This window comes from Capra hircus, chromosome 15 (assembly GCF_001704415.2).
Source record: "Capra hircus breed San Clemente chromosome 15, ASM170441v1, whole genome shotgun sequence".
NCBI lineage: Eukaryota > Metazoa > Chordata > Mammalia > Artiodactyla > Bovidae > Capra > Capra hircus.
In genome coordinates, this window is record NC_030822.1 from 1927289 (window position 1) to 1939366 (window position 12078).

The 12078-nt window shown below is 41.8% G+C and overlaps 1 protein-coding gene across 1 annotated transcript; it reads left to right on the forward strand.

Annotated features, from left to right (window-relative positions):
- Window positions 10302-11260, forward strand: LOC102185486 (olfactory receptor 10Q1-like). Its single transcript, XM_018058868.1, is given in 2 exon segments — window positions 10302-11007; window positions 11010-11260. Coding segments are annotated over 2 exon segments (957 nt in total).

Here is a 12078-nt window from a genome sequence, read left to right on the forward strand (position 1 = left end):
TTTCTCTTTTACTCTTCTTTTTATTTTCAATGTTTAGTAGAGCAACTCAAGACCTGGGAAAACACAGCTCTAGAGGAACCTCACTGTCCACTGGGGAAAAGATAAGAACCGAAGGGTAACTAGCCAAGGGAAACTCACCATCGAGAAAAAAGAGAAAGGCATCAGTGACGTTCGCTCGACACTCATCATGTCCCAGCCACACTGTATATCTGAAACATTCAGTCTTCATAAATTTCCCACATTCACATCTCCAATCACGCATTAGAGAGTCAAGGCTCATCAAGTAATGTGATCAATGTGAAAATTAAATTAGTCAATCAGGGCAGTTTTCACAGTCAGATCTAATTTTTTAAATATTTATTTGTTTGGCTGTGCTGGGTCTTAGTTGCAGCATATGGGATCTAGTTCTTTGAGCAGGGATTGAACTCAAGCCCCTTGCATCGGGAGCTTGGAGTCTTAGCTACTGGACCATCAGACAAGTCCCTGTACTCAGATCTGACTACAAAAATTCATACAATCAACACTCTAACATTCTTCCTTCTCAACATTATGTTGAAATACCAAAAGATAAAGGAAATTTTTAAAATTTATTAAATGATTGCAAAACTGGGTACATTTACTGTCAAATCTGTAAATATAGAAAGCATAAACTAAAATCCCACCAACCTGGTAATACTCATTGTTAATATTTTAAGATATATTCTTTTTTTATGAATAGAAATCACTCTCTCTTAAATGGAATCCTGATTTAACACTTTCTTATGATCTGTTTTTTCATGGGTCTCCTGATCTCACAAAGCATTTTTCTGCAACATCATTTTCAAATGATTGCATTTTTCCATAGCATGGCTAGACCCCAATAAATTTAAGCATTTTCTCGTTAATGATACTTAGGTTGGTACAATTTTCACTGTTATATCAGAAACTGTGATGAATATTCCTGTCAACAATTTTGTGCACATACACATGGTTAATTTATAAGAATAACTTCCTTAATACATTATTGCTGAATCAAAGTGAATGCATTTCGTCAAGTCTTTTATGACATATTACCAGACTGCACTCCACACAGCTTTATAGCACTGTTATACTTCCAGTAACTAGAGCGTCTCAAATAGCTCGGATGGTAAAGAATCTGCCTGCAATGCAGGAGACCCAGGTTCAGTCCCTGGGTCAGGAAGAGCCCCTGGAGAAGGGAAGGGCTACCCACTCCAGTATTCTGGCCTGGAGAATTCCATGGACTGTATAGTCCATGGAGTCACAAAGAGTCAGACATAATTAAGGGACTTTCACTTTCAGCAATGTTTGGGAATATATCCCTCTTTGCAACTTTCACAACACTAGATATTATCATTTTTCCAAAACAATCAGTTTCTAAGCAGAAAATAATATCCAATTTTATTTACATTTATATTTATTTGAATGATAATGAAATTGAATGTTTATATGTCTTTGAAGTTTTCTTTTTTGAATTGCTTGTTCTTCTGATGAACTTTTTTCTGGGAGGTAAATTTTGATTTTCTATTCAGTTTGCTGACTGTATTTTTGACACACAACTTTTAAATGTTTATTCTGTCCAAGTGTCAATATTTTTATGTACTCTGCTTATTTGGTTGTCAGTCACTTGGTTGTACTCTGAGATCTGAAAAATATTTATCTACACTATCTTCTAGCTTTCTTCCACTTTTTAAAATTTGAATCTTAATTTAATAAAATTACATCATTACAAAAATGAATCCAAATGGCCAAAGTAGGTTTGGGTGAAACCCAGCTGAGTTTTAAACATACAGTTCAATGTGGTTGTAGGAATGCTCAAACATGTCAGAGAATAAGCCGCAGGTCTCTTGTGTTCAGTGTATCATGGGCTTCATATAATACCTGTACAGAGGGAAAGAGGAGCATTGGTTAATCTGATATGTCAGTTAAGCTTAGTTAGGAGATTCCTTATTACATTTCATTTGGAACCAGCCACCGTGATGAATGTCTTATTCATCTCAGTTTTTCAATTTGTTCTGTTGTGTCTTAAATTAAACAATCAAACATTCTACATCCTTTTTCTATCTTCTTTCACAGGCTACATCCTAAAACACAATGCTAAATAAAAGTGATGCTAGCCTTTTAATGTCACTATATGTAAACTTGGTTGAATTTTTTCTTCATGTAAGTGTGAGATACTCTTTAATAAGACATAAACCTCTCTTAAACTTATTTCCAGAAGCAAAATACTTTCCTCAGCTTACATTAAGCTATTTTTATCTTATATGCTTGCTCACATTTTCCTTTGTTTCCTTTGCCTCTCTGCACTATATTTACTTTTAAAATCAGATTGTTTGGAGTGGATATGCTGTGTGTTTATTCTACTGAAGACTATTATTCAAAAAGTTATGTTTGAATAGGTATTCCTCTAATTAGTCATATCTACATGAAATAGCTCTTGAATTCTTGCTTCCATTGACTGAAAAAATTAGTATACTTACATTTCTCCCATCCTTCACTACCAGTTTCCCAATTGTGCACTTTGTGGTTTTAAATGTGCAGAGCTATTCTAACTTTTTGCATTTTATATTATGCATTCTTTCAATAATTATCTTTAGATTTTTTTGCTCTTAACAGTATTTGCATTAACCATTTAGTGTTAACTACATATCTTATTCTTTGATTTTTCAAACCAAGTTTTTACATTGCAACTCCCTCAGTCTTGAATTTGGTTAATTACCCAGTTCAGTCAGTTCAGTCGCTCTTTCATGTCCAACTCTTTGCAACCCCATGGACTTGCATGGACTAGTTTCTCCAATTTAACTCTGAATTTGGCAACAAGGAGTTCATGATCTGAGCCACAGTCAGCCTCCTGTCTTGTTTTTGCTGACTGTATAGAGTTTATCCATCTATAGCTGCAAAGAATATAATCAACCTGGTTTCATTGTTGACCATCTGGTGATGTTCATGTGTAGAGTCTTCTCTTGTGTTGTTGGAAGAGGGTGTTTGTGATGACCAGCGCATTCTCTTGGCAAAACTCTGTTAGCCTTTGACCTGCTTTGTTCCAAGGCCAATCTGCCTGTTACTCCAGGGATCTCTTGACCTCCTACTTTTGCATTCCTGTCCCCTATAATGAAAAGGATATCTTTTGGGGTATTAGTTCTAGAAGGTCTTGTAGGTCTTCATAGAACCGTTCAACTTCAGCTTCTTCAGCATTACTGGTTGGGGCATAGACTTGGATTACCATGATAGTGAATGGTTTGCCTTGGAAACGAACAGAGATCATTCTGTCGTTTTTGAGATTGCATCCAAGTACTGCATTTTGGACTCTTGCTGACTATGATGGGTACTTCCTTTCTTTTAAGGGATTCCTGCCCACAGTAGTAGATACAATGTTCATCTGAGTTAAATTCACCCATTCCAGTCCATTTTAGTTGACTGATTCCTAAAATGTCGACGTTCACTCTTGCCATCTCCTGTTTCAGTTCAGTTCAGTCGCTCAGTCATGTCTGACTCTTTGCAACCCCATGAACCACAGAACACCATCCATCACCAACACTCCTGTCCATCACCAACTCCTGGAGTTTACCCAAACTCACGTCCATTGAGTTGGCAATGCCATCCAACAACCTAATCCTCTGTCATCCCCTTCTCCTCCTACCTTCAATCTTTCCCAGCAACAGGGTCCTTTCCAATGAGCCATCTCTTCACATCCAGTGGCCAAAGTATTGGAGTTTCAGCCTCAACATCAGTCCTTCCAATGAACACCCAGGACTGATCTCCTTTAGGATGGACTGGTTGGATCTCCTTGCAGTCCAAGGGACTCTCAAGAGTTTTCTCCAACACCACAGTTCAAAAGCATCAATTCTTTGGCACTCAGCTTTCTTTATAGTCCAGCTCTCACATCCATACATGACCACTGGAAAAACCATAGCCTTGACTAGACGGACCTTTGTTAACAAAGTAATGTCTCTACTTTTCGATATACTGTCTAGGTTGGTCATAACTTTCCTTCCAAGGAGCAAGCGTCTTTTAATTTCATCACTGCAGTCACCATCTGCAGTGATTTTGGAGCCCAAAAAAATAAATGCTATCACTGTTTCCAATGTTTCCCCACTTATTTTGCCATGAAGTGATGGGACCAGATGCCATAATCTTAGATTTCTGAATGTTAAGCTTTAAACCAACTTTTTCACTCTCTTCTTTCACTTTCATCAAGAAGCTTTTTAGTTCTTCTTCACTTTCTCCCATAAGGGTAGTGTGATCTGCATATCTGAGGTTATTGATATTTCTCCCAGCAATCTTGATTCCAGCTTGTGCTTCTTCCAGCCCAGCGTTTCTCATTATGTACTCTGCATATAAGTTAAATAAGCAGGGTGACGATATATAGCCTTGATGTACTCTTTTTCCTATTTGGAACCAGTCTTTTGTTCCATGTCCAGTTCTAATTGTTGCTTCCTGACCTGCATACAGGTTTCTCAGGAGGCAGGTCAGGTGGTCTGGTTATTCCCATCTCTTTCAGACTTTTCCACAGTTTATTGTGATCCATACACTCAAAGGCTTTGGTATAGTCAATAAAACAGAAATAGATATTTTTATGGAACTCTCTTGCTTTTTCAATGATCCAATGGATGTTAGCAATTTGATCTCTGGTTCCTCTGCCTGGATCACTTCCAATTTGCCTTGATTAATGGACCTAACATTCCAGGTTCCTATGCAAGATTGCTTTTTACAGCATCAAATTTTACTTCCATCACCACTCACATCCACAACTGGGTGTTGTTTTTGCTTTGACTCCATCTCTTCATTCTTTCTGGAGGTATTTCTCCACTGATCTCCAGTAGCATATTGGGCACCTACCAACCTGAGGAGTTTATCTTTCAGTGTCCTATCTTTTTGCCTTTTCATACAGTTCATGGGGTTCTCAAGGCAAGAATACTTAAATGGTTTGCCATTCCCTTATCCAGTGGACCACATTTTGTCAGAACTCTCCCCATGACCCATCTGTCTTGGGTGGCCCTACACAGCATGGCTCATAGTTTCATTAAGTTAGACAAGGCTGTGGTCCATGTGATCAGTTTGGTCAGTTTTCTGTGATTGTGGTTTCCATTCTGTCTTCCCTCTGATAAAGAAGGATAAGAGGCTGATGGAAGCTTCATGATGGGAAAGACTGATTGAGGGAGAAACTAGGTCTTGTTCTGATGGGTGGGGCCATGTTCAGTAAATCTTTAATCCAATTTCTGTTGATGGGCCGGGCTGTGTTCCCTCCCTATTATTTGACCTGAGGCCAAACTTCGGTGGAGGTAATGAAGATAATGGCACCTCCTTCAAAAGGGCCCATGCACGCACTGCTACGCTCAACGCCCCCAACCCTGCAGCAGGCCACCGCCGACCCACCGCTGCCTCCGCCAGAGACTCCTGGACACTCACAGGCCGGTCTGGGTCAGTCTCTTGTGGGGTCACTGCTCCTTTCTCCTGGGTCCTTGTGCACACGAGGTTCTGTGTGTGCCCTCCCAGAGTCTATCTCTGGCAGTCTGTAAGTTCTGGCAGCTCTACGGTGGGGTTACTGGTGACCTCCTCCAAGAGGGCTTGCGCTACACCCAGGTCTGCTGTACCCAGAGCCCTGCCCCTGCGGCAGCCCACTGCTGACCCGGCCCTCCGCAGGAGACACGGAAACACAGGTCTGGCTCAGTCTCTGTGGCATCTCTGGGTCCTGGTGCACACAATGTTTGCCTCTGGCCAGTATGGGGTTTGGTTCTAAATGCAATTTCACCCCTCCTACTGTCCTGCTGGAGCTTCTCCTTTGGCTGTGGAGTATCGTTTTTTGGCAGGATCCAACATTCTCCTGTCGATGGCTGTTCAGCAGTGAGTTCTAATCTTGGAGTTCTGGCAGGAGACGATGAGCACGCACCCTTCTACTCCGCTATCTTGGAGTAATATTAATCACGCAGCAACCCAGATTTTTTGTTGAGGAATTATTTTAATTGTATTTAAATTGAATGGCATGCAAGTGTCAACTTAAAAAATATTCACAACATAACAGTTGAGAGTTATGTTTTATTTGGTGGGAATTTTTAGGACTTCAAGACAGCATCTCAAGTGACCCTGAGAACTACTCCAAGGAGGCGAGGGGAGGAGTCAGGTCATATAGAAGTTTTACAGCAAAGGGCAGGTAGTCTGAATGTCAAAAGTTAAAGGTTGTTATTCATTAAAGAAAACCAGGTAATCCAAGCTAAGGAATTTAGCTCCTGTCTATGTAGGGGGAAATGCAAGAGTCTGGGTTCACTGAAATCATTCCTTTGACATGCACCTCAGCTATCTGGGACCAGTTTCCTGTGTTTTCACATCCTGAGCTTCCTTTCCTCGAGGCTCACCTTAGGGAGTGACCATAAGTCTGCTGGCTGCTAGAAGGCAGATAGTCTCCTTCCTGTGACCTTCAGGGCTCACCAGCTCACACTGGAGGGCTGGAAACGCTGATGAGTGTGACATCCTTATTTACTGATGACACAGGAAATATTCCATTTCTCACAAGCATGCCTCATTTTATCACGCTTCACTTTACTATACTTCACAGATATTTCATTGTTTGACAAGTTGAAGGTTTGCCCTGCGTCGAGCCAGTCTACTGATGCCATTTTCCAATAGATCTGCTCACTTGTTCTTTCTCTGTCACGTTTTGGTAATTTCTTGCAATATTTCAAACACTGTCATTATTGTTCTACTTTTTATGGTGATTTGTTTTCTGTATCTTTGTATTATTCTTGCAAAAAGATTATGACTGGCAGAAGCTCAAATGATCGTTAGCACTTTTTAGCAATAAACCACTTTTTAATTAAGGTCTCTATATTTTTATAGTCAATGGGGTCACCAAGAGTCAGACACAACTGACTAAGACTTTCACTTTCACTTTCATATTTTTAGACATAATGCTATTACTGCACATTTAATAGACTATAGTATGGTGTAAACATAACTTTTAAATGCACTGGGAAACCAAAAAAAATTGTGACTTGCTTTATCGTGATAATTGCTTTATTTCTATGGTCTTGAACTGAACTCACAGTACCTCCAAGGTATGCCCATGTTTCCTAAGCCCTGGTAAATTTGAGAAAGTCTTTCTGTTGCTTTTGAACATAAAGCTTTAAAGCCTGGGTATAGCATTCTTTCACAAAAATTGTTTTTCTTTAAACTCTGTAGACATTGCTCTATTGTCTCTTGGGGTTTTATATTGAAAATAAAAGTGTAGCCCACTCTAATATAAAAGTGCTTAGTTGACAGGTATTTTCCCCTTCCCTCATAAAACTTATTCACCTGATGGTTTTAATGCCTATTTGAATTCTGCTATTGCATCTTTAGTTTTCTTATTTTCTCTTCTTACCTCAGGCAGCTCCACTTCCTTATTACCTGATTCCCTTTACACGTTCCTTTCATCTGCATTTGTCCAAGTCTTAAAAGTTTAGGTTCATGGTAGAAAAATTTTTTTAAATATTCAAATGAAAGGAAATACACAAAGAGTATATATCAGAAAGGGTTGTAATAAAAGATGTTTGCCTAGTTTCATATAGAGTCAAAATTGGATGAAAAGCAAAAAACTCATGAATAAATTATAGTGTAGCCATAAAAAAATGGGATACTATAACACAGTGGACAGAACCAAGTCTTGCTACACAAAACAGCAAGACTAACTTTGCAGGCATAATGTTGAAGCCAGGTACAATAAAGCACACACTTTATTATTACCTATGTAAATTGAAGCACAGTTTCACTAATCTTCAGTGATAAGGCCAAAAGAGTGGTTATATTTGTGAAGCATAAAGACTGAGAGAAGATATAAAGAATGTTTGTAGGTTACTAGAATTTTTCTGTTTCTTAATCTGGATAGAGTTTATGCTGGTACATTTACTGTGTAAAACACAGATCAAACTGTACATTGAGAATGTGTGAAGTTCTTTCGGTGTATGCTATATTTCAAAAAGAATGTTTACCAAAAATGTAAACAATACATTGATTTACCTGATTTTGAAAATATCTGCAATTATTAATAGAGTCAGTCCTCCCTATCCACATGGTCTGTACCCGTCAGTTCAGTTCAGTTCAGTCACTCAGTCATGTCTGACTCTTTGTGATCCCATGGACTGCAGCTCACCAGGCTTCCCTGTTCATCACCAACTCACTCCCAGAGCCTACTCAATGTCCATCGAGTCTGTGATGCCATCCAACCATCTCATCCTCTGTCATTCCCTTCTCCTCCCCTTTTCAATCTTTCCCAGCAACAGGGTCTTTTCAAATGAGTCAGTTCTTTGCATCAGGTGGACAAAGTATTGGAGTTTCAGCCTCAACATCAGTCCTTCCAATGAATATTCAGGACTGATCTCCTTTAGAATGGACTGGTTGGATCTCCTTGCAGTCCAAGACACCCTCAAGAGTCTTCTCCAACACCACAGTTCAAAAGCATCAATTCTTCGGTGCTCAACTTTCTTTATAATCTAATTCTCACATCCATACATGACTACTGGAAGAACCATAGCCTTGACCAGACAGATATTTGTCGGCAAAGTGATGTCTCTGCTTTTAAATATGCTGTCTAGGTTGGTCATAACTTTTCTTCCAGGAAGCAAGCGTCTTTTAATTTCATGGCTGCAATCACCATCTCCAGTGATTTTGGAGCCCAAAATAATAAAGTCTGTCACAGTTTCCACTGTTTCCCCTTCTATTTGCCATGAAGTGATGGGACCAGATGCCATGATCTTAGTCTTCTGAATGTTGAGCTTTAAACCAACTTTTTCACTCTCCTCTTTCACTTTCATCAGGAGCCTCTTTAGTTCTTCTTCGCTTTCTGCCATAAAGATGGTGTCATCTGCATATCTGAGGTTATTGATATTTCTCCCGGCAATCTTGATTCCAGTTTGTGCTTCATCCAGCCCAGCGTTTCTCATGATGAAGAATTGATGCTTTTGAACTGTGATGTTGGAGAAGACTCTTGAGAGTCCCTTGGACTGCAAGGAGATCCAACCAGGCCATTCTGAAGGAGATCAGCCCTGGGTGTTCTTTGGAAGGAATGATGCTAAAGCTGAAACTCCAGTACTTTGGCCACCTCATACGAAGAGTTGACTCATTGGAAAAGACTTTGATGCTGGGAGGGATTGGGGGCAGGAGGAGAAGGGGACGACCCAGGATGAGATGGCTGGATGGCATCACTGACTCGATGGACATGAGTCTGAGTGAACTCCGGGAGTTGGTGATGGACAGGGAGGCTGGGCGTGCTGCGATTGATGGGGTCGCAAAGAGTCGGACACGACTGAGCGACTGAACTGAACTAAACTCTTCATATAAGTTAAATAAGCAGGGTGATAGTATAAAGCCTTAACGTACTTCTTTCCTGATTTGCAATCAGTCTGTTGTTTCATGTCCAGTTCTAACTGTTGCTTCTTGACCTGCAAACAAATTTCTCAGGAGGCAGGTCAGGTGGTCTGGGAGTCCCATTTTGTTAAGGATTTTCTGCAGTTTGCTGCAATGCACACAGTTGAAGGTTCTGGCCACTCAGAGAAGCAGAAGTAGGCGTCTTTGTGGCACCCCCTTGCTTTTACAATGATCCAGCGGATGCTGGATCTGCACCCATGGGTTTGACCAATCAGCAATAGAGAATTTTTTTGATTTCCAGAAAATTACCCAAAGCAAAACCTGAATTTGCAGGGCACCAGCAACTATTTACAAAGCATTTGCATTGTATTAGGTATTATAAGTAATCAGAAGGAAATGGCAACCCACTCCAGTGTTCTTGCCTGGAGAATCCCAGGGACAGAGGAGACTGGTAGGCTGCTGTCTCTGGGGTCGCACAGAGTCAGACATGACTGAAGTGACTTAGCAGCAGCAGAGAGGATATAAAGTATATGGGAGGATGTGTGCAGGTTGTAGGCAAACACTATCCTGTTTTATGAAAGGAACTTAAGGCTTCTTGGACTTTGGCATCAATCTCCCACAGATAACAAAGCACAACTGTACGCAACTCGAACTAAATGCAAGCAAAGAATTAGCCCTTGTCAACTGGATTTTAAGTAACAGAGTTAAAAAAAAAAAAAAAAAAAGACATCTCTGTCTTCAGAAACTTCTGCAGATTAGAATCTATCCCATTCATGAAGACTGCCAAGGGAGAATGTACCATGCTCTCTATTGTGAATTCATTTCCAAACATTGAGATTGGAAACTGGATACTAAATAGGCAATTCCAAATCGAAAGCAAAGTTTTAAGTCCTTGATTCTACTCACACAATTGAGTAATTCAGGAAAGGCAGTCTCAGCATCTTTGGTCCTCTTCCGCAGGAGACATGTGTGCGAGGAGCCCTGTCCTCAACCAGTCTGGCCCCACGGAGTTTGTGTTTCGGGTCTTCACCACCGTCCCAGAACTCCAGGTCCTCCTCTTCGTCCTCTTCCTCGTCCTCTACTTGGTGATCCTTTCCGGCAACACGGCCATCATCTGGGTGGTGTGCACACACAGCTCACTCCACACCCCCATGTACTTCTTCCTGAGCAATCTGTCCTTCTTGGAAATCTGCTACACCACCGTGGTGGTACCCTTGATGCTTTCCAACATTTTTGGGGCCCAGAAGCCCATCTCACTGGCTGGCTGTGGGGCCCAAATGTTCTTCTTCCTCACCCTGGGCAGCACTGACTGCTTCCTCTTGGCGGTCATGGCCTATGACCGCTACGTGGCCATCCGCCACCCGCTGCATTACATGCTCATCATGACCCGGAAGCTCTGCGTCCAGATGGTGGGCTGTGCCGTGGGCCTGGCCTCCCTCCTCTCCCTGCAGCTCACCAGCCTAATCTTCACCCTGCCCTTCTGCGGGCACCTCCGCAAAATCAACCACTTCCTGTGTGACGTGCCCCCGGTCCTGCGGCTGGCCTGCGCGGACATCCGCGTGCACCAGGCCGTGCTCTGTGCCGTGGGCAGCCTCGTGCTGACCGTGCCCTTCCTCCTCATCTCCGTCTCCTACGTGCTCATCGGCTCGGCCATCCTGCGCATCGGCTCTGCGGCGGCCGCCGCCGGGCCTTCTCCACCTGCTCCTCCCACCTCGCCGTGGTCCTGCTGCAGTACGGCTGCTGCAGCCTGGTCCACCTGCGCCCGCGGTCCAGCACCTCGGAGGACGAGGACCGCCAAATCGCCCTGATTTACACCTTCGTCACCCCCTTACTCAACCCTCTGATTTACACTCTGCGCAACAAGGATGTCAAAGGCGCTCTGAAGACTGCCTTCGTCAGTAAAGCAGCCTCAGACAACATTTGAAGGCTTAGGGGGCTGGGGTGGGTGTTTGTCACTTGCCATCATGACAAAGAGAGCACGTTCATGCTTTCCCACCCTGTGCCATTGATTTGACTTTTTGCCCTATTTGGCCCAGGTCCACAGCCTGTACTCATAATAGCAGAGTCCAAGACGGAAGGCTTCCTCTTCCTGCCTGATAATGAGGAATGGGGCCCTTGCTTGCAGTGCACTGCTTGCTCGTGGCTCTTCAAAAGTGGCCGTGGGGGGCTGGTCTGATAATGAGATTGCGCATGTGGCATCACCCTCCAATTAAAAATTAATTTTAAAAAATAAATTGGTATAACCTTTTGTAACTGAAAATTAGGTCCCTGCCCCCAGTGCTGAGTGAGTAATGAGGGCAACCTGGCTATGTTCCAGTGTCTCCTAGTTTATGGTCTATGGGAACTTAAATAGAATTTGTATCCTACTGTGTGTGAACATCTTATAAATCTTTATTATGTTGAACTGGTTCACAGTGCTTTTCATGTCTACTATATCCTTCCACTGAAATGGCAACCCACTCCAGTACACTTCCCTGGAGAATTCCTTGGACAGAGAGGGCTGGCAGGCTACAGTCCAAGGGGTCACAAAGAGTCAGACGCAACTGACCAACTAAACATCAACAATACTCTTCTACTTTTCTGTGTATCCATTCTATTAATTTTTGATTGTTTGATATTGAAACTCCAACTAAAAATCTTAATTTATCTTCTTAAAAAGATAATTGTAATATATAGTGGAACTAAATGTAAATCTGTTCTGTATTTTCCAAGTCTGTAAATGTACTATCAATACTTTCGTAA